This window comes from Borostomias antarcticus (genome assembly GCF_949987555.1).
Source record: "Borostomias antarcticus genome assembly, chromosome: 3".
Lineage (NCBI taxonomy): Eukaryota > Metazoa > Chordata > Actinopteri > Stomiiformes > Stomiidae > Borostomias > Borostomias antarcticus.
The window spans coordinates 11,030,887-11,054,985 of NC_140236.1; the positions used below are offsets into that span (position 1 = coordinate 11,030,887).

At 43.2% G+C, this 24,099-nt stretch overlaps 2 protein-coding genes across 2 annotated transcripts in view; one reads left to right on the forward strand and one right to left on the reverse strand.

The window, feature by feature from the left end:
- Positions 1-24,099, reverse strand: part of kcnd3 (potassium voltage-gated channel, Shal-related subfamily, member 3) — a gene marked incomplete at both ends in the record, with an annotated part of 177,533 nt that overhangs the window by 78,453 nt on the left and 74,981 nt on the right. The gene's annotated exons all lie outside the window — the stretch shown is intronic.
- LOC311307659 (E3 SUMO-protein ligase ZBED1-like) lies at positions 7,442-10,655 on the forward strand. Its single transcript, XM_084436499.1, has 2 exons — positions 7,442-7,865; positions 8,769-10,655. The coding sequence occupies exons 1-2, from the start codon at positions 7,632-7,634 to the stop codon at positions 10,437-10,439; spliced, it is 1,905 nt and encodes a 634-aa protein (XP_084292625.1). The 5' UTR covers positions 7,442-7,631; the 3' UTR covers positions 10,440-10,655.

Below are 24,099 nucleotides of genomic sequence, written 5' to 3' on the forward strand. Positions count from 1 at the left end.
TTCTGTTGTTTTGTGTTTGGGCTCTGTATTTCAGTTCTCCAGGTACTGATGAGAGATACTCCTTACTGGAACAGTGCTTTACAGACAAGAGATAATCCTTACTGGTAGCTTTACAGACAGAGAGAATCCTTACTGGAACAGTGCTTTACAGACAATACATCCTTCCCAGTTTCATTTGATACTGTACGTATATGACCCTTGCTTGCACAATATTAATCTTAAAATGAACAAAGCAGAAATGAAAGCAATGGCTGTACAATTGTATTGTATTGTGTTCAGCTCTATTGTAATGTATTGTACAGTCTTGCCTCTTTGAACTGGCTTCCAGTAAGCTTTAGAGTGTATTTCAAGATTCTGCTAAATACATTAAGACATATTGCTCCCGAGTACTGTATATTACTGATCTTATAACCCCTCACGTACCAGAAAGGCCTGATCTTAGATCAGCAATAAAGCTCTCTTGTGTGTTTAGTTTAAGGAGATATGAAACGAAAGCAAACCCAAACTACACTCTTTCAGTGTTTTTGTAAGCCTGCCCCTGAAGCTACTGCCACTTCAGGTAACATTGCAGCTGCAGCAGATGACACAAACGTTAAGTTACAGAAAGTACAGAAAAAGAGCCAGATGAGGCTGATGCTATCCTACACGGTAGAGAAAACAAGCCCAATGCTATCATAATGTTAAATGGTAAGTGAAAGTAACATTAAACTTTATCATTAAAGTAACTGTAACAGCAGGGGATATTTGGTATACTGAATTGTACTGTATCACAGTATCACATAACAGTAAACTGTAAAAAAAATCAGTCCAATCTCCCCAGCTGTAAATGTCATTGGCTGTTACAATACTCATGTTAAATTGCTTATAATAAATTGACATGTTGATAACACATAACCAGCCTTTGAGGATGCTCTCAATTACGTGTAGATGCATAGGCTACTGTATGCATTAGTGAGTGTGGTAGTGCTTGTGGGGTGTCGCTCCGGGACGCGTGAGTATGGGGTTGGGAGGGAAAAATCACAGTATACCCACTACAAAAAACTCACCACTGCTTGTACAGTACCTATGCCTAGTCACCTTACAGACACACACTTATGAACAAACACCAGTTATTGACAGTGCATGAAAGTGCATGCAAGTGCTGAGATCATTATACTCACCTACGATGGTCAGACGCAGAACCCAGTGGAGACATGGAACAGACAGAGACAACATGGTCAGTTCTGAGGTCAAAAATGATGGATTATGGATTAATGACTGTATGAATTAATGACTGATGTGTTTTGTTGATATTGTATGTTGATATTATATGTGTATGATGTACGTGTTTGCTTTGTTTATCTTTTTGCTTCAGTGGAATTAAGTTAAACAACTTGTGTAACAAGCAAACCTAAGGTACTCTAGCAAGAGGTACTGTAATTAAACGTAAGGTACTGTAATTTCCAAAAGGTCAAAAATAACAGAGGAACACTGGGAGCAACGCTAACATGGACAATGGACCAACAAGGGCAAAGGTAAACATGAAAACTTAAAGCAGCTAAGAGTCCAGGGGGCAGGAGTGAGGGTCCAAGCATGGCGAACACGGCCAGGACCACAACAGATCCTCTATCTAGACCAGGGGTGTCAAACTAATTTTAGTTCAGGGGCCACATACAGCCCAATTTGATCTTAAGTGGGCTGGACCAGTAAAATCATAGCATAATAGCCTATAAATAACAACAGCTCCAAATTCCCTTTGTTTTTGTGCAAAAAATTCCATTCTGAAAATGTTCACATTTTAATTTAACAAAACATGAACAACCTGAACTTTAGGGTTACAATAAGGTAGCTAGCTTTCACTGCTGCATCACTGATATCTCGGCTACGGGTAAAAACAGACTGCTGTTTCTTCCGACCCGCTAACAATTCATTTATCTTCTCTCTTCTCAGTTATCTTTGCAAGTTGTTGTATTTTTCGCCATGATGAGTCTCATAGTGGCGCCGAATATTATATATTATTTGAGCACTGAAACCTGCTGCAAACACACCAAGCACACAGGTTTCCCACTCACCTCTGTGTTTAAATAGGAAACGGTCCATTTCTCTTGGAAAACTCTACACTGTCCACTTTTCTCTTTTTTGGGTACTGGGGGTGCCATGTAATGTTGACAGCAAAAGAACACATAGAATAGATTATAATAATGATAAAGCAAACTTGCCCTTTATACAGGCCCGGCGGGAGGCAATTTGCCGCCCTAGGCAAAATAGCGACAGTGCACCCCCGGCAAGTTTTTGAGCGGGGGGGTGGGGGTGGTGGTGCTAGCGGACAATTCAGATTGTCGGGAGATTTGTTGAGCACGGGGGGGGGGGGGGGGGGGGGGGGGGTGAGCAGGCGGACGATTCCGATTGTCGGGAGACTTTTTGAGCGGGGCTAGCAGAGTGTCGGGATTGTCCGCACGCCCCTAGTGCCTCAGCGCCCTAGGCAATTGCCTTGTATGCCCCTGCCTTTATAGAACCCCCCAGCTCGACATTTTTTACCGGCAGCTCCAGCATGAACAGTTTGCTTGCTTGTTAGTTGCTTGTTAAATAGCAGTTAATTTTATAGAAAAAAAATTATTTGTAATTTTTTATTTTTTGTAATTGTATGCAAAATCATCCCGCGGGCTGGATTGGACCCTCTGGCCGGCCTGTTTTGACACCCCTGATCTAGACCCTCCATCTATAGACCCTCCATCTATAGACCCTCCATCTATAGATCCTCCATCCCTCCATCCATAGACCCTCCATCTATAGACACTCCATTTAGACCCTCCATCTATAGACACTCCATCTATAGAACCTCCATCTGTAGTTCATCCATCCCTCCATCTATAGACCCTCCATCTATAGACTCTCCATCTATACACACTCCATCTAGACCCTCCATCTATAGACCATCCATCTATAGATCCTCTATCTATAGACCCTCCATCTATAGACACTCCATCTAGACCCTCCATCTATATACCCTCCATCCCTCCATCTATAGACCTTCCATCAATAGACCCTCAATCTACTGTATAGACACTCCATCTAGACCCTCCGTCCATAGACCCTCCATCTATAGACACTCCATCTAGACAAGGGATGGGCAACTTTGATGATCCAAAGGGCCACAGAAATGTTTTCCACTTTACCAGAGGGCCCGATTGTGACCGTGCGCATACACCAGTGGGGACCCCATCACTCGATTAGCAAATTACAGCCACTTTCAAGAAAAATAAATTAATAAACTAATAAAATACTGTTAATCAAAGTTTATTCGACCAACATTTCCTTATATTCATTGAATGAACTATACAGAAATTGAAAATGTCAAAACTCATTCAATAATGATACTACAAAAGTTGAAGGGCAAAAATATTGTTTGTAGTGCATTTAGTCTGCCCTCCTCTTCCATGATTTTTCAAATAAGCATGTTTATCTCAAAAAAAGAAAGAAAAAAAGCTACTGGCCTTCACCCACAGGTGGATCAGTATTAACCTGTTCTGCCTTCCCTCTCCCTAGTGCTTCTCTCTCTCCCTCCTATCTTCTAACCAGGTCCAGTGGATGCCCCACTGTCACCAGCAGACCACCCTGAGTCCGATAGATACCCCTGTGTCTGCTGTGGATGTCGTAGCATTTAGTTAACACACACACACGTACACACAGACATAGACCAGCTCACTTCCGTCTTTAGGCCTGGGCCATGGCAAACACACACACTCTCCTATGATGTTTTTAGCCTCTCTTACTCTGAAAATGTAATTTAATGTAATTTATTGCTTTATAAATGTTCTTAGCCTTTAGACAAACATACTCCAGGAGCTTGCTCGATCGCCTTGTTGAGAAGGGTCAGGGAAGAATTTTTACAGCTCACTTATCTGGCCCCCAGGTGATACTGTTTTTTTGCTTCCCTCTGGAATATGTAGGGGTGGGTTGTATGCCCACCTCCCTTGTTCTCTGTAAAGCGCATTGCGTTGCCTCTGGGTATAAAATGCACTATACAGTACAAATAAAGCTTTGATTGATTGATTGATTGAAGCTGTTTTAATGAGATCAAATTTGGATGATCGGATGAAAAGTTTACGCTGAAACGCATTCATGTGTGCATATAGATCTGACACAGTTTGGCCTCTTCCCTGCAACTGCAGATTCAGGTGATTCAAATGCAAGGTAATATCCGCAAAGAAGGCCATGTTGCATCTGTATCACTGAGTTTACTGCAGTAAACATTTGTATCACCTCGAATGCTGCTCTCCCAAGAACACTGGGATTTCTAGGCACAGCGCAAAAAACCTCTTCAAGCACTTCTCGCGGCTCATCCAGCGGATATCCGTGGGCATTTGTAAATCCCCATAAGCGGTGCTCACTTCATCCAAAAAGGCTACAAACTTCCTATAATTGAGAGCCCCGTTACTAGCTCAACTTTATTTTTTTTTTAAGGTCAAGGTCAACTTTATTTATAAAGCACGTTTAAAATCAACCGAAGTTGCACCAAAGTGCTGTACAATATATAAAATAAACTAAAACAGAAAACAGAATAAAGTGCACATAATCACAGAATAATAAAAGGACAGGACACAAAACAGGACAAGGGATGTAGGCTATCAGGCCTCAAAAGCCAGTGAAAACAGGTGCGTTTTGAGCTGAGACTAAAAGAGCCCTAGGTTCTGTGCGTGTCTAATGTGTGGAGGGAGGCTGTTCCAGAGCTTTGGGCCAGCCACCGCAAATCTAGGGACTGTTAAAAGAGTCTCGGATGAGGACCTTGTTAAAGAATTTCAACTCATCACCCATGTGTTCACGCCAAGATAGGGTTTCTGTTTATCTTACTCTATTGATGTTCCTGTTTCCTCTGTTTAATTGTTTTACAATGTTTGTGGGAATCACACCTTAACTAAGTTCTCACTGCCATCTGTGTCTGCCAGAGCAGCTGGTCAAACCATGTCACGACACTGTCCCCTTAAAAGGGCTCCGCCTCCTCATTGCGGGGCTCTCTGACTTGAATATCACTTCCTGTTGTGAGAGACCGCTTGCAAACGTATTCAGAATAAAGCTCTCGTCTTTGTTTTAACCAGCTGAATCGACCACTCGCGTGCTCTTATTCTTAATCCAAGTATATTAAGAAAATAATCATCAACAACCTCCAGATGTCGCACAAACTTGAATCAGTTCTGCCAGATATTGGGGGGCCAAACCATGTAGAGCCTTAAAAATGAACATTAAGATTTTAAAATCAATCCTGAAGCGAACAGGAAGCCAGTGGAGGGAGGCCAGCACCCCAGTGTGATGTGAGAATAGCTGAACATCGTAGTGCTGTTAGACGTCAGGATACTTCATCTCCCATTGCAGCCCACTTCATTGCTCTCATATGGAAAAAAATACAGTATCCACAGTCCTATAGTGCAGCAGCACGAGCTCCACCAATCATGACGTCGTTGTTGGCAGCCCCATCCAACCCCCGCCTAGGACTACCCCGGCCAAATTGACCACTGATTGAGCATAGCCGCAAATACTCTGCAATTAGGAGGACAAGCCAAAAAACTTTCAAACCCCAGCCAGTTTGTCACTTATGAAGATGATACATGCATACATACATACATACATACATACATACATACATACATACATACATACATACATACATACATACATACATACATACATACATACATACATACATACATACATACCTGCCACATGCCTCATGTGATTTAAGTTTGTTTGAGAATGTTCGTTTGTAGAACTTAAAGGAGTAGTAAAGGGAAAATCATGTTTAGCCCTTTTTTACGGTTACTTATGATCATATACAATGGTTCAGATCAAAAAGTTGACAAAACTAGCACTTCTGAGAAAGTCTGATAATTGCTCTACCACTCACTCATACTCATACTATGGTTGTGGGTGGGCACCATGAAAAATCATTAAAAAAAACATGCTCTCTCAACTCTCAATTTCAAAGACAAGAAACTCACCAAGGTGTTAGTTGGCGTTCTGACATATAATTCGCCATCAAGTAAGATTCTAGTTCATCTGGAAAGGCTTTTTTAAATATTTAGCATAGAACTATTTAGTCGCAGCACATATGTGTAAACATATATGTGTAAACTTCCGCTTGAACTGATTCCGATCTCGCGCAATGCCTTGATCTTGCGGTAGGCGACGTCGACCGTCTCTGGCTCTGTGGTTCGGCGAGCCTCCATCTCTTCCATTGGCTGTATTTTCTCCTCACTATATTTAGGCTCGAAACGATAAGCGCTGCCATCAAAGTCTAATTCTTCGGGATCAAATTCATACTCTTCAAGATCAGCCATTTTGATAAGCGTTTTCTGAACTGTAGCCTAGGGCTTCCTTGTCTGTGAGCGAAAGAGTAGCGTGAGCAGTGAGCAAACTAGCTAGCCTAGCTAACATAAAAAATAACAATAGCTACTGTAAGTAGTTCCGTTTCCTGAATCCCCTCTGCGGATTGATCTACACATCTACAAGGGTCGCCTCAAAACAAGTTAATGGATTTCCTAAAATGATCAATAAAACCCTACAGGATTCATACTTTGCGGTAAATTTTATGTCAGAACACCAATGGACACCAATTACCCCCTCGGTGAGCTTCGAGAGTTTAACATGTTTTTGAATGATTTTTCACGGTGCCCACCCACATCCATTATATGACCTAAACGGTGGTAGAGCAATTATCAGACTTTCTCAAAAGTGCTAGTTTTGTCAACTTTTTGATCTGAACCATTGTATATGATCATAAGTAACATTAAAACAGGACTAAACATGATTTTCCTTTTACTACTCCTTTAAGAAGTTTTATTCAATCAAGGCCAAACTGCTAGCTTCTCACTTGGCTCAACAAGAACATGACCTTCCCTTGGTGTCTATGGTTGTGAGTTCAAGCCCTGGATAATGCAGAATTAACATGCTAATGCCTACTCAGGCATTGAACTGTTTGGATTTCAGACTCGTGATTTAATGTTCAGACACATGATTTAATTTAAGAAGTTTAAAATAATTAGGGTCCGGGCAGATACCCTCATGTATTTGTCATTTTTCTCCTCCTTCCTCTTCCTCCTCAAAATGCCCGGCCCCGATCCAGTGCTGCGCAGTAGATATAATTTTAGGTTGTTTTGTCGTATCATGGTCCTATTTTATGTGTTTTTATTGTTATCAGGGCGGCTTTGAAAAAGAGAGATTGCTTTCAATTGTCCCCCCTAAATAAATAACAACAATTTAAAAACAATTTAATTAAATAGATCCTCCATCCCTCCATCTATAGACACTCCATCTATAGACACTCCATCTACAGACTGTTCCTCAATAGATCCTCCATCTATAGACCCTCCATTAGGGTTGCACGGTATACCGGTACCAGTATAGTACCACGGTACTAGAGTTTTGAAAACGGTACTATACCAGCATTTAAAAACAAACGGTACTTTTATATATTTTTTCTATGCAGACAAATTGGTAAATTGGAGCCTGTCTCTTTAAGCACGGCGAGCTCAGCGAGTGTGACGTAGTTGCAGAGGCAGAGCCGCCTCCCCCTCCCACTCGCATGCGGAGGAGGAGAGACAGAAAGGAGAAGTCGCGTATTACACAGACAGAGCGGGTTGAAAAGACAATACAGAGAGATGGCAACTGAAGAAAAGCCCGTACTCTTGGAGAAAATGGGGGCCCGAAGTACGGTATGGAAGTATTTCGGGTTCAAACCCAACGATAAGGGCGAGCCACTGAACCCAGATGCACCGCAGTGCAAGCGCTGCTACAAAGTGTGCCTCGCTAAAGGAGGCAACACTTCGAACTTATCGAAACATTTGAAGGACAACCACGCGGACTTGTTCCGCGACTTCAATAAAGAAAGACAGGTGATAACTTTGTTCACCAGTTCACTGCACTGTCATGTCAATGAAAGAAGTACAGAGCCTCTCCCAGCCCCGTAGTAAACCTAATGCAGCCTACATACAGAGTTAAAACATGTCCATGGTTAATCAATGCAATTTTAAAAAAAATACAAAAATTCTTAAAATATTTAAATAAATTCCACAGACTAGAATATAACTTTAATATATTTTTATGTATTTTAATATTATTTAATGTTTCATATATATTATAAAGCATTAAGGCAATTAATTATATGAAACAATTATTATTATATTGAAACACACTTTTGTAAAACATTCCATTAGCCTACAATATCTAATCCTATCCTACAGGACTGTCTCAGAAAATTAGAATATTGTGATAAAGTTCTTTATTTTCTGTAATGCAATTTAAAAAAAACAAAAATGTCATATATTCTGGATTCATTACAAATCAACTGAAATATTGCAAGCCTTTTATTATTTTAATATTGCTGATTATAGCTTACAGTTTAAGATTAAGATTCCCAGAATATTCTAATTTTCTGAGATAGGATATTTGAGTTTTCTTAAGCTGTAAGCCATGATCAGCAATATTAAAATAATAAAAGGCTTGCAATATTTCAGTTGATTTGTAATGAATCCAGAATGTATGACATTTTTGTTTTTGTAATTGCATTACAGAAAATCACAATATTCTAATTTTCTGAGACAGTCCTGTAGATGATAGAATGAGCCTCAATTTATTTTTCTATTCCATTTTATGTCTTTCTTTTCCGTTTAATGTGGCCTATAGTTTCAAAACACAAACCTTTTGAACAATGAAACAAGTAAAATGAAGCAATGGCATACAAATTAAAATGACCATGTTAATTAAAATACTGTACCCCCTCCCTCCCCCAATTACAGAAGTCTAGTGCTGCCGGCTCAGAGAGGGTGACACCACCCACTCAGAAGCAACCTACTCTCCAAGATGTCTTTCAACAGCATATTAAGTACCCAAAGGACAGCAAAGATGCTAAAAGGCTCAACAGGGCAGTTGCAGAGTATATCTGTATGGATCAAGTGCCAATATATTCAGTAGAGAAAGCTGGGTTCAGAAACCTTGTACATAATTTGGACAAAAAGTATGACCTCCCGTCAAGGAATTTTTTCATGTATAATGAAATTCCCAAGATATATGACGAGACAAGGTCTATGATCAGTGCACAGCTAGCAGCAAAGCCTTTCTTTGCCTGCACTACAGACCTCTGGACGAGCAGAACTGCAAGTGCATACATGGCTGTAACACTCCAGTATATTACAGAAGCCTGGAAAATGGAGTCCTGGTGCCTAGGATGCTCTGCATTGCAGTCTGACCACACAGCTGAAAGTCTGAAGGAAGCCCTGGAAGATATTGTAACAGAGTCATGGGGGTTGGATATGACCAAAATGTCTGGTATCACAACAGATAATGCTTCTAATAACCGCAAGGCGTTTGCTGACTTCAGCTGGATACCCTGCTTTGGCCACAACCTGGATTTGGCTGTCAAGAAAGCCATAGCGACAGATCGCGTGGCTAGCTCTCTGTCCCGACTCCGGAAGACCATCTCTGCCTTCTCCAGGTCCAATAAGATGACAAGAATGCTGAAAGAGAAACAGGCCTCTTTAAAGCTACCACAGCATAAACTAATTCATGATGAGCCCACCCGCTGGGGTTCCACCTATGACATGGTGGAACGATTCTGTGAGCAGCAACAAGCCGTCTCTGCAGTTCTGGCGGATGATAGAAAGAAGTGGCACCTGATGCCCAAAGACTCAGACATGACAACTCTGGAAACGGTAAGGGATGTCTTGGCTCCACTCAGTGAATTCACAGATGCCCTAAGTGGAGAGAAAGAAGCAACTCTCTCATCAGTCCTGCCACTCATATGGAAGATAAGAGCCTGCCTGGAAGATGAGGAAGGTGACAGTCCACTGACGCGGGAAATGAAGCACAATAGTAAAGAAGACTTTGAAAAGAGATATGATGAGTACAATCTGAAGATGACACTAAACATCGCCACATTCCTAGATCCAAGATTTAAAAATATGTTTGTTACTATGGAAGAAGAAGTTAAGAGAGAACTTCTCCTAAAAGTTGACACAGTTCATCTTCCTAGGGAGCCCAGCCAGAAACAAGACGAGTCAGTGGATGACGCAGCAGGAGCATCTACATCAAAGAAGAAGAGAAGTGACCTAAAGAGTTTGCTCTGCAGTATCACCTCAGAAAAGAAGGGGGCAGATACTAGACAGGATTCTGCCACACCCATGACAACACCCAGTGATAAACTAGAAGGAGAGATGACTGATTATAGACAATTAAGAGAAATCAGCCCTGCAGAGGACCCCCTGGTATGGTGGAAGCAACACCAGGTAGAGCTGCCCATCTTAGCTCAGTTTGCAAGACAGTATCTGTGTATTCCAGCATCAAGCTGTGCATCTGAACGTGTCTTCAGCACATCTGGGAATATCTGCAGTCCAAGGCGTTCTAGACTGACCGAGGAAAATGTAGACATTCTTGTTTTCTTGGCTAGGAACCTGAAAAAAGAAAAACAGTGATAGCCCGCCAGCCACCCTAGGAGGAGTTTTTGCTGCTACAGTATTTTATTTTACATGGTGACTTTAATTTGAATGGCATTGCTTTATTTTACTTGTTCTCACTGTTTTAAAGGTTTGAAAATTTTAATATCCCATGCCAATTATTTATTTTATTCATCGTTGTTATTGTTCCCAAAGTCTGGTTTAAAATAAAGGAAAATGTTGACATTTGAGAGTGTTCCACCTTTTTACAAAAAGTATCGAAAAGTATCGAAAAGTATCGAAATACATATTGGTATCGGTATCGAAACAGAAATTTGGTATCGTGACAACCCTACCCTCCATCTAGACCCTCCATCTATAGACTCTCCATCTATAGATCCTCCATCTAGACCCTCTATTTATAGATCCTCCAGCTCTCCATCTATAGATCCTCCATCTACAGACCCTCCAGCTCTCCATCTATAGATCCTCCATCTACAGACCCTCCCTCTGTAGATTATCCATCTAGACCCTCCATCTATAGACTCCATCTATAGACCCTCCATCTACAGACCTTCCATCTATAGACCCTCCATCTATAGACTATCCATCTAGACTCTCCATCTGTAGACCCTCCATCTATATATCCTCCATATCTTTAGACCCTCCATCTAGACCTTGCATCTAGACCAGTGGTAGCCAACATGGTGCCGCCCGCGGGGTGGCGGTGTGGCGCCCGCAAGCCACGTTCGGAAAGAAGTTATTATTCCCCCCCCATCTTTTCCCTCCCTCAACCCTTCCCTCAGTAAGCTAAGTACAAGATAACTTGACTAAGACGAAATAATGGCAGAAAAACGAAAGAAAAAACAATACCACTTCAATGAAGTGTGGGAGGAACAGTTCTTTTACACAAATGTAAAAGACAAGAGTGTACGTCTCATTTGTGGGGCATCTGTGGCAACGGCGAAGCATCACAACGTAGAGAGGTACTTCAATACAATTCACAAGAGCGTCAATACCAACTACCCACCTGGTAGCTCATTGCAGAGGGAAAAAGTCTGTGACATAAAGTCAGCTTTGGACAAACAGCAATCTTTTTTCACGAGGCCAGAGAAAAAGTCTGAGCTAGCAACCGAGGCTTTGTTTAAAGCTGCACATTTTTTGGCGAAGCACAAGAAGCCTTTTTCGGATGGTGATATACTGAAGGGAGCGATGACAGTGATTGCAGACACATTATTTAAAGACGAGAAGCATGGCCCAGAAGTAATCTCCGCTCTCTCCGACGTGCAACTGGGGTCAAGTACGATCATCAGAAGAGTGTCAGCTATGTCAGACAACTTGACAGAGCAGCTGGACCGAGACCTGAGTACTTGTTGTTGGTTTAGTATCCAATGTGATGAGTCCGTGGACACCAGCAGTACGGCACAACTATTGTGTTTGTACGCATGGTGTTCGACGATTTCTCCACCAAAGAGGAACTCCTGACGCTTCTGCCCCTGAAGACGACAACAAGGGGGGTTGATATCTACGATGCGCTGAAGGGGTATTTTGTGGAGAAAAATGTACCGCTAGAAAAAATGGTGTCTGTGATCACAGACGGAGCCCCCCGCCATGACGGGCCGTCACACAGGCTTCGTGGCTAAATGTAAAGGTGACCCATTACCACGCTCCTACATTACTACTGTATCATTCACCAGCAGGCGATATGTGCAAAGGTGATGGGCTTTGATCACGTGATGACTCTGGTGATAAAGATCATAAACAGCATCCGCGCTGTACGTGATTGTACTGAAAAATACCAGCATAAGCTGAGAATACTGTGATTGCACTGACAAATACCAGCATAAGCTGATAATACTGTGATTGCACTGAAAAATACCAGCATAAGCTGAGAAAACTGATTGCACTGAAAAATACCGGCATAAACTGAGAATACTGTGATTGTACTGAAAAATACCAGCATAAGCTGAGAATACTGTGATTGTACTGAAACATATCATCATAAGCTGAGAATACTGTGATTGTACTGAAAAATACCATCATAAACTGAGAATACTGTGATTGTACTGAAAAATACCATCATAAGATGAGAATACTGATTGCACTGAAAAATACCAGCATACGATGAGAATACTGTGATTGTACTGAATAATAATACCAGATAAACTGAGAATACTGTGATTGTACTGAAACATATCATCATAAGCTGAGAATACTGTGATTGTACTGAAAAATACCATCATAAGCTGAGAATACTGTGATTGTACTGAAAAATACCATCATAAGATGAGAATACTGATTGCACTGAAAAATACCAGCATACGATGAGAATACTGTGACTGCACTGAATAATAATACCAGATAAACTGAGAATACTGTGATTGCACTGAAAAATAATACCAGATAAGCTGAGGATGCTGTGAAAATGGAAATTGATGGATGAAATGGATGATTAACAGAAATAAAATTGCACTTGAAAATATATATATGTTACGGTCAATGTGAGAAAACGGGGAATGTGAGCTTTTCCCGGTTATTGCGCATGTGCGTTTCTCACATCTCCCGGGTAATGTGCACATTCCCCGACCTTGCGGGAGATGTGAGAAATTGGTTAGTATTTCTCACATCTCCCGCAAGGTCGGGGATTGTGCACATTAACCGGGAAATGCTTACAATTCCCGACCTTGCGGTAAATCTAGCAAAGTTCAACCGTATGCAAAACCTCTGCGCAGGGTGGGAGAGGGCTCGTGCGCTTAGAACGAGAGGCGCTTGACATTTTGCCCATGGTTTTCGAATACATAGCATCAATTGCATTAATGGAAACATTAAATTGGGTCTAATTATACATGTGTTGAAAGTTAAGATAATTAGCCTACAAGCCGCGAGGCTACGCAACACAATAAGCAAAACAATCTCACTGTTTCACTCGTCCCACTCATCTGTTTCACTCGCCCCGCACGGCAGGGACAAGAGAAACAATGCACATCTTCTGTTCTCGGCCGTCTTGAATTGAACTGTTACACCACAGAACGAAACTTACAACTAATAGGTTAGGAAAGGACATGTACAAGTTGTTTGTCATCAAAAAATGTAATCTCCATCTTTATTAATTTCTGTGCAAACCAAAAAGTGTTTCATTCGTCCCAGTCCTCCCCTACAGTTAATAACAGTCTGTGGTCTACCTTGAACAGTAATAGCCTATAGCCTATGCTGCACACAGTGTAAGTAGTATTAGGAGGATAGGCCTACACTGGTGATCAAGTTAACAAACGCAAAAGGAACATTGCAAAAACAGGAAGGTGGGAACCTCCAAAGGAACCCTACACGTTAGCTAGCCGAAAGACAGACGAAAAGACGAAAAATCTCTCACAGGTGTGCGCCAGTAACGTTAGCCCAACTACCGTGGGTGCCTCTTATGGTGCACGCCATCTGAGGCGTCACATAAGCCCTCTCCCACCACCCGGCTGCGCAGAAGTTTTGCATACGGTTGCGCTTTCCTAGATTTACCGCAAGGTCGGGAATTGTAAGCATTTCCCGGTTAATGTGCACAATCTCCGACCGTACAGGAGATGTGAGAAATACTAACCAATTTCTCACATCTCCCGCAAGGTCGGGGAATGTGCACATTACCCGGGAGATGTGCGAAACGCACATGTTTCTCCTACATTCCCCGCGAGGTCGGGGAATGTGCGCAATAACCGGGAAAAGCTCACATTCCCCGTTTTCTCACATTGACCGTAACATATGTGTGTTCCAATGATCACTTGGTAAACATTATTAATGTTTGTGAGGAATCATTACCAGTAATTAATAATGAACATAGCTGTGTCTCCTGTAGGCAAGTTAAATGCACAATACTCATTTTTTCTTTAATAAAAAAAAGGTAAACCGAGAAAATTTCAACAGGTAGCCCCTCAAATGACTCTCTACCCTTCAGGTAGCCCTAGGCCTAAGAAAGGTTGGTGACCCCTGATCTAGACCCTCCATCTACAGACCCTCTGTCTGTAGATCATCCATCTAAACCCCTCGTCTATATTCTCCATCTATAGACCCTCCATCTACAGACCTTCCATCTAAAGACACTCTATAGACCCTCCATCTAGACTCTCCCTCTGTAGATCCTCCATCTAGACCCTCCATCTATTGACCCTCCATCTATAGACCCTCCATCAACAGACCTTCCATCTATAGATTCTCCATCTAGACTCTCCATCTATAGACCTTCCATTAATACACAGTCCATCTATATAGACTCTCCATCTATAGACCCTCCAGCTGCTGCTCTGCAATACTGGATCACTGTAACTTCACCGTTGATCAAATATCAGGTGACGATCATCTTAAAGGTACTTTTGATTTTAAAACCAAATATTGGATCTTATTTTCCATGAATGCCTGTCTCTACTGAGTGTCCACCTCTCTGTCTGTCCATGCAGCAGTCAATGACTCCATCACTTCCTGACCACCCTGCACCGCTCTGTATTTAATTACATGGAAGCCTATATCACTGCACACACCCAGTATAAAGATAGGGAGATGGAGACACTTGAAAAGCAATACAAATTGAGATGATATCAGAGATCAGGTAATCTCAGCTGTAGATAAACTATAAATATAGTCTGGTTTCACTGCTCAGGATGCTGTCTCAACACCTGTCTGAGGAGCGGCTCGGCGTGTGCTTTCTTTGTGTTTCATTCTCTTTTCCGGTGTTTTCTTAGTTGTGTTTATATTATATTGGTTTCATAGTGGTGTTTTTTTTTTTTACATTTAGCCTTGGTATCCCAGCTTGCTACAATGCATTGTTATAAATCAACATTTTGAGTTTTTGTTTTAATCTCTATATGTCTAAATATGTGCACATCACAATGATCATTATATGTCCTTGTAGCGTAGTGTAGTGTAGTGTAGAGTAGCCATGCGCAGGCAACCCAGGCCTGTTCCCTGGGGTCACCACTCCAGATAAGGCCTTTCACACTCACACTCTCACTCATCCGAGTGAGGTCATTAAGAGGGTCTGATTATACTTTTCCCTTTGTTGTAGGGGACCTGTGTAAACAAGAGAGAACCAGGGTTGTTCACACCGACGTCCTAGGACCACATCAAAGGACTCGCCCGGAACAGGCTAAACTTTACGACCGGCACTCTCTCTCTCTCTCCTCCTCCCTCTCTCGCATTGACCTCAGCACAGCAATATTCTCTGGAGAACATCCCAGAACATACATGCCTAAGAAAACTGCCATGAAACTGAGTCATTCTCCAAGTGCCAGTGTTTATTCTACAATGGGGGAGATATCAGTGAATAAACAGGGTTTGGGGAGCGAACGGGCTCAGAGCAGTATTAAAATTGTGAATTCAACATGTGGGGGCGATTAAAGATACTATAGATTGTACTAATGTCCTCCCAATATGTTGGTAATGAGGTTGGATTAAGACATATCCTGGATTAAAACATATCCTGAAAAATGCTATCAGTCTCCCAGATCCCTCAAGGGAGGGGTCAAGAATCTTCTGGCCAATTAGTCAGCTGGGGTCACAAGCACCCACCCCTCGGCAAGCCACAGGTATTTCATCTCTGAGACTCCATCTTGTCTTCCTCTTGTGTTTCATCTGTTCTAAACATCACGGATCCTGTGTGCCGTTACAAGCCAGTAACTGTCTCAGTAAATGGTAAATGGACTGCACTTATATAGCGCTTTTCCACCTTAGCGGCACTCAAAGCGCTTTACAATGGCCTCTCATTCACCCATTCACACACCAATGGCGGCAGCTGCCTTGCAAGGTGCTAACCTGCTCATTGGGAGCAATTTGGGGATTAGTGCCTTGCTCAAGGACACTTCGACATGTGGACAGTCGGAGCTGGGATTCGAACCACTGACCGACCCGCTCTACCAACTGAGCTACAGATGCCTCTCAGTGGAACTCTCAGGACCAGGCCGTAGGTACATGTGAGTCGACGCGCTTTGTATCTACTGAAAAGCAACCAATCCACAACTGTTCCTCGGATCCAACTCTCGGCAAGAGCGGGAGTGGAGGAGTGAGACTTTGCAACTTTAATTCTGAACCGTTTCGGTTGGCTGCACACCAAACAGCGCTGGAATAGACTCTGTACTACTCTGCAAAATCTGAGTGTCAAGCCTGAACTCTGGGTCGCTGCGACTCACAATGTCAACAACAGCAAAACCGCGAAGCAACGAGCCGACGCTGGTCACGTGGGTCTTCGAGACTACACCGAGAGCTGTCCAGTCGAAGCGAGCCGTGCGCCACACAAACCGTTAGGTCCATGCTAACGCTGCTCGGTTTGTGGTTGCTGAGGTGTTGTTGAGTTTAGATCTTAGGACAGGCTGCACTCGCCTATCATCTATTCCCTTCCTGCTTTGTTTCCATCCTGCCACATTTGTGTTCCCATATATTGTTGAATTGTGTGTTTTCATATTATCCTGATAATTGATTAGTATACTTCAATAAATATTCCATGCTTTGATCACGTCGTTGTAGCGTCATCAACTGATCTCTAGGTCACTTAATTGAGTCAAAGACTTCCTTTCAGACTGAGATTGATATTACATTAGACTATTGATAAAGGTTATCTTGCTTCCTTGTACAAAACAGGGTGGTGCCCCATATACGAGTTGATTTAATGCATTAAATCCATTTTCCTTTATATTTGTGATAACCACGGTATAATCATAAATTATACCGGTCATAGTCATATTTCCATAAAGCTATAAGCTCCTAAACTGCTACATCCTCGTCCTCCCTAAAAGTGAATGTGATAAGAATGTGGGGTCGACCACGGTTAGATCATAGTCTAAATGTAGGTATCCCCATTAGAACAATGGGACATTTAGAATTATTTCAGAGCCTGCTGCCAATAGCAAAAGTTACAGTTATCTAATTTTCTCTTCTCTCATCTCCTATCTCCCCTCCCCTCATCTCCTCTCGTCTCCCTTAATCTCTTCTCCTCTCTTCTCCTGTCCTTTCATCTCCTCTCATCTAATCTCCTCTCTTCTCCTCTCCTTTCATTGCCTTTCCTCTCCCTTCGTCACTCTCTCCTCCCATTGTGGCCCTCAGCCCAGGAGAAGCTCTCTCTACTTCTTGTCTGATGCTTGCTGCGGGGTGGGAATGCAACAACAAGGACAGGATTAGGGTTAGGAGGGGTAGGGTTAAGGTGGGTGGGTGGTGGTGGGGAAGGGGCGGGGGTTAGGGTTAGGTTAGGGTTAGGGATCAGGTAGGGTTAGAGTTTGTGTTTAATATTCAAGGCATAAACCATTACCTCAACCTCTGTTTCTGAATACAACGTACAGTCCCTCAACAGACTGGCCTTCAGAGCTGACAGGGCAGTGGTCTAGGCTAGTACTGTGTGTGTGTGTGTGTGTGTGTGTGTGTGTGTGTGTGTGTGTGTGTGTGTGTGTGTGTGTGTGTGTGTGTGTGTGCGTGCGTGCGTGCGTGCGTGCATGTGTGTGTGTGTGTGTGGTTCTGTGAGATTCTGTGAGATTGACAGGGCAGTGGTCTAGGCTAGTACTGTGATACTGTGTGTGTGTGTGTGTGTGTGTGTGTGTGTGTGTGTGTGTGTCTGTGTGCGTGCGTGTGGTTCTATAAGATTCAGTGTGTCCCCAGGGCCCTCCCACTATCTTGGTAATGATCCCTGATCAGGGTGGAGGGTGAGGAGGCAGGTTCTGGGTAGAGGCAGTTAGCGGGAGACATTAGCGGAATGCTTGTAAGCAGAGATAAGTCATAATAGCGTTGGAGGATCATCATCTCCTGTTACGGGAGATGTGCAGCACGCCAGGGCTCCCTGGGAACCGGGTGATTACAATGTTTGTCACTGGGTTCCATTACCGCCCATTTCATTTTAGGAGTTATTGTAATGTACTAGCAGGGCACAGCATGATGGGAAGCATGGAAGACAACAACAACAACAAAAACAACAACAACATCAACAACAACATGAGAGACTGTCTCATCCCCAAGTACAGGTAGCCTTCCAGGGAATATGGTACTGTTAGGTTACATGATTCACATCCATGCAAACACACACACACATGCATTCACACACACACACACTCACACACACACACACACACGCATACACACACGCACGCGCACACACACACACACACACACACACACACACACACACACACACACACACACACACACACACACACACACACACACCTCAGCCAAACATGCCATATAGACTGTGATCTGAAGCACATACATTCAGGCTTTATGGAAAGGATGGTTTGTGTGATCAATTTAGGCATGTGTTGCACAGCACACTAAATGTGACATGCACTCCACATATTTCTGCCTTTATGCATGCCTAAATGATGAAATTGTGGTGAAGTGTTAATGTGACAGGTGTCGTGTATGTGTGGTGTGATCTGATCGCGAGGGCTTAAGTAGGTGCTAGTGAGGTGTTTCAGGATAGATTGATGGTATGGATTTCACCCCATACCCACGCACACACACATGCACGCACGCACACACACACAAACACACACACACTCACACATGGACACACACACATACACACACATACACAAAAACACACTTTTTCATATAAGCATTCATACAGTCTTTAAATCCTGAATGACTGTCTGGTTTGCTGCTGACACTACAGTGGCAGGCCTGATCGCCAACAATGATGACTCAGCCTTCAGAGAAGAGATGAGCTACCTTACATAGTGGTGAGCGCCGTCACCACCGATGGAACATCAGTGGAGAGGGTGAATAGCTTCAAGTTCCTCTGTGTCCACATCACCAAGGACCTCAGATGGTCAGTACACACAGACACAACAGCGCCTCTTCTTCCTCAGACAGATGAGGAAATCCAAGATGGACCCCTGCATCCTCAGGACATTCTACATGTCTACTGTGAAGAGCGTCCTGACTGGCTGTACCACTGCCTGGGATGGGAACAGTACTGCCCTCAACCACAAAGGCCGGCGGAAGGTGATACGAACGTCAGCACGTCATCGGAGGTGAGCTTCCCTCCCTCCAGGACATCTACAGCAGACGGTGTGGAAAGAAAGCCAGGAGAATCCTTAGAGATCCCAGCCACCCCAACCAGAAAAGTCTTCACACTGATGCCATCAGGCAGGCTACCACAGCTACCACAGCATCAGGACACATACCAAACCAGCTGCAAGAAAGTTTTTACCCCCCCAGGCCATCAGAATACTGAACTACTGAGTTGAGTTCAGTTATTTATACCATCTGCCAGTAGGACATACATGTACCATATGTCTGTATCTGTAATGTGTTGTCATGTGCGTTGTACATACAGCATATATGCCATCTGTTTAGTGTATTAATATACCATATATGCCCATATTAGTCTATAGTGTAGTTAGGCTACATATGACACCTGTATGTCGTGTATTAATATACCTTTATTACCATTATTATGTATATTATGTCCAGTGTACCATGTGTCAATAATGTCTGAGTGTATTATATGTACATCCTTTCCCAAAAAATTAAATATCATGGAAAAGTTTGGAAAAGAGAGTTTTTTCATTTATTTGTTTAACTTTGTATAAGTTTGGCTTCCAGCTCATAAACCCCCCAAAACAATATTTCAAGAAATTAAATAACACATAAAACCAATCAAAAAACTGTATTTTCTAAACAGAAATGTTGATCTTCTGAAAATGTATGTGTGCATGCCTGCACTCAATACTTGGTCGGAAATCCTTTTGCACAAATTACTGCCTCGATGTGCCGTTGCATGGAGGTGATCAGCCTGTGGCATTGCTCTGGAGTTATGGAAACCCAGGTTGCCTTGATGCCAGTCTTCAGCTCCTCTGTGTTGTTGGGTCTGGTGTCTCACCACCACCACCAGCCCAGGTGAGATGCTTTCGATGTCTCAGGTTCAGGAGGGGCTTGACTCGAGGAATCCGACAGTTGTAGCCCATGTTCCGGATACGTCTGTACGAAGTGGCTTTTGAAGCACTGACTTTAGCCTCAGTTCACTCCCTGTGAATCTCCTGTCTTTGCTTGACAATCCACTGAAGCCTATGGTCATCTCCTTTGCTTGTGCACCTTCTCCTGCCAAATTTTTCCACTAAACTTTCTATTGATATGCTTGGACACTGCACTCTGTGAACAGCCAGCCTCCTTAGCGATGACCTTTTGTGGCTTACCCATCTTCTGGAGGGTGTCAATGATGGTCTTCTGGACAATTGTCAAGTATGCATACTGAACCAAACTGAGATAGAATTTAACCAGGTGTTTTGAGTTAATTAGATGATTAGAGTGTGACACTCAGTCTAAAATATTCATTCTCTGAAATAACTGAGAAGTAAATGCTGATTTTGTTCACACTATTCAGATTTCTTGAAATACTGTTTGGGGCGTTTTCTGGAGCTGTAAGCCTAAATTATTAAAAATGAAATAAATAAAGGCTAGAAATATTTCACTTTGTGTGTAATGAATATATAATCTATGAAAGCTTTACTTTTTGAAAGTATTCATGGCAAAAAATGGGGGAGAGGATGGAGGACAGGGATCAGAAAAGACAGTCAACCCCCTGATGCTACATGCTACTATGGCAACCATCCCCTGAGCCTAAGTCAGCTGGCAATCATGTGTGTGTGTGTGTGTGTGTGTGTGTGTGTGTGTAAGAGAGTGTGTGTTTGTCTGTGTTTGAGAGACAAATAGTGTGTCTGTGTGAGAGAGATAGTGTGTATGTGTGTGTGTGTGTGAGAGAGAGAGAGAGAGAGAAAGAGAGAGAGAGAGAGAGAGAGAGAGAGAGAGAGAGAGAGAGAGAGAAAGGAAGATAGTGTGTGTGTGTGTGTGTGTCTGTGTCTGTGTGAGAGAGATATTATGTGGGTGTGTTTATCATCCTTTCATCCGTTCATGTGTTTTATTGTGCTGCTGTGAGTTTGAGTGTAGTTTTACAGCGGTTGTACCATCTCCCATCACTCTCCCCTTGGTTTCTTTACATTATGAGAAAAGAGCATGTACTGTAGTTTCTCCCAACTCTCTTCTTATTGGCAAATCATCAGGATGTCACACCCCTGTCCCACCATGCCTGTCGATTCAGCTCTGTGACTACCTCTGCTGTGTGACTAGCTCCACTGTGTGACTACCTCTCTGGTGCTAGCCTACAGGGCAATGAAAGGAACAGCTCCCTCCTACCTCCAGGCCATGGTCAAGCCCCACATCCCCTACCGACCACTACGCTCTGCTACCTCACGGCGATTGGCTGCCCTGTCACTGCCTGGGCGATTGGCACAAGGGAGGGAGACAGAGAAAGGGATAGAAGGAGGGAGACAGAGGGAGGGAGAGAGGGAAGTAGGGATGGGGAGGGAGTGAGAGAAGCAGGAAAGACAAGCAGAGAGAGGCATGGTTTAATTAGGGGGGATAAAAATAGCCTGGGCCTGACATTTGAAGATGGGGACTGATTGAATCTGTGTGAGTGTGTGTGTGTGTGTGTGTGTGTGTGTGTGTGTGTGTGTGTGTGTGCGTGTGTGCGTGTGTGTGCATGTGTATGTCTGCCTTCAAGTTTACAAATCTGTGTGTGTGTGTCTTACAGTACAGGCAGGCCCTTTTCTCCTGTTTCTCTTGTTTTGACTATCCCAGCAACCGGTCAGCCCATCCAAGTGACCAGTGGGGGAGGAGTGACATGTGTGTGTGTGTGTGTGGGGGGGGGGTTGGTTGTTCTCGTCCTTCTATAGTCCCCTATTCATCTCCACCAATGTTGCTATGGGAACGCCTGTTGCTAAGACATGAGGGATGAGGGAGCAGTTAGATTTGGAGAGGTTTGTAATAACATTATGCAGGAGAGAGATGGACGAGTGAGAGAGAGGGAGTGAGTGAGAGAGAGATGGAGGGAAGAGAGTGAGAACAAGATATGAACGGAGAAAGAGAGAGAGATGGAGGGATGGAGAGAGAGAGATGGAGGGAGAGAGAAAGAGATAAGAGTGGATAGACACAGGGGGAGAGACACAGCCAGACAGACAGACGGACAGACTGAGAGAGACTGAAAGAGACTGAGACAGACTGAGAGAGACTACAGTAATGACCCGTACAGACTACACAATATTCTTGTCTTTGTCACAATGGTTATCATGCGAGATTAGGAGATCACAGTTGCATAATTCTTGCCGTGTTGTGGCCAGGACACTGGCAACACTACACAAATGACTCAGACAAATCATCGTATGCTGTCTTTCATGACCATGTGCGTCATTGTGCGAGTTCAGATAGTCCGATCGAGAAATTGTCAGTCATGGAAGAAGTATGCGCTGCATTCAAGCTGGCGGGTTGTTGTGCCAAATAATTCCGACTCCCCCGCACAATCTGACTCCCCTTCACTATCTTTGAGTTTTGAGTTATCTTTTGACTGGCAAAACCATGATATGAAGCCTACCACAACTAGGCTATATCTGCCTCAGTTGAAGTATTACGTTTTCGTCTGGGATTCATCCCTTTTTATCTACCGACTCAGTACCATCCAGTGACCTAAAGATGCAGGTTAACCACAATAAATGTGAGGAAGGATAAATATTATGACTCTATATGAATGTAGGTCTATTACCTGTATTATGTAGGTTCCTATACCAAGTGCTCTCATAGTTCATTATTGTGGATGTTATGCCATAGGTTCGCTTTGCGATGTTGTCATCTTAAAACCTAAAATAGCCTCGATTTTTGTGACAAGTTGCTCCTCTTGTGATGTCTCTTTGCTGAGTGGTAGAAACTGTAAACGCTCATTTTGTCAGACGAAGAGCACAGATAAAACTAAAAGCAAAGGGGAGTGGGATTTTGCCAGGGAATCGGAATCCAGCGCAGGCTATGTTGCTCAGAGTCAAAGAAGAAAAATAAAATAAAGGAAAAATTATTGTGGACTTGTTCCTGAGTGTCACGAAGAGGACAGTATGGGCTGTCTATCCTTCAAGGAGAACTTGAAGTAACGGATGTCTCAAAATGTAAAGAACATGTCATCCTATTGGTCAATGTCAAGCTACTGTACATCATAGACTGAGTGAGAGTTCTGACATGCTAGACTTTTCGTCGGTGTGTCGTAGGGCGTCCCAGACACCAAATCGCTGATCTTCGATTATGTCACACTGCAAGGCTTTTCGTTGTTCCAGACGTTCACAATCGGGCCCGACACAAAAAATCGGTCCAGAATTAATTGGCCTAAATTCGTGTAGTCTGAATGGGGCATTAAATAGACTGAGATAGACTGAGAGAGAGAGACTGAGAGAGACTGAAAGAGATTGAAACAGACTGAGATAGGCAGACTGAAAGAGACAGACACAGACTGAGAGAGACAGAGACAGAGAGACTGAGCAAATTTGAGAAAAGTGTTCACTTGACAACACATTTGTCAGTGTGCATGCAGTTAAAGCAGTGGCAGACAGACTGGGCTGCAGGGCCCACAACCAGCCTGGAGCCTATTTGCTTTGCATTTGTGGTTTACGGTATAAGCGGATCCCCCTTTACAAAAACAGACCTACCCATAACCCTACGATGCTATGTTATACCAGGGTACCAGCGGGCTCTAGACCAAGGGAATAGAAACCAGGCTCTCCTCCGACAGCAGCGGACAGTCACAGAACACTGGACAGCACAGGTGATTAACATAGTGAACAGTCATAGAACACTGGACAGCACAGGTGATTAACATAGTGAACAGTCATAGAACACTGGACAGCACAGGTGATAAACACAGCGAACAGTC

Excerpts from the sequence above, each read along its gene's own strand:
- LOC311307659 (XM_084436499.1), top strand. The coding sequence starts at position 7,632 with ATGGCAACTGAAGAAAAGCCCGTACTCTTGGAGAAAATGGGGGCCCGA. Across the intron at positions 7,866-8,768 it reads ACTTCAATAAAGAAAGACAG|AAGTCTAGTGCTGCCGGCTC; the intron begins GTGATAACTTTG and ends CCCCAATTACAG.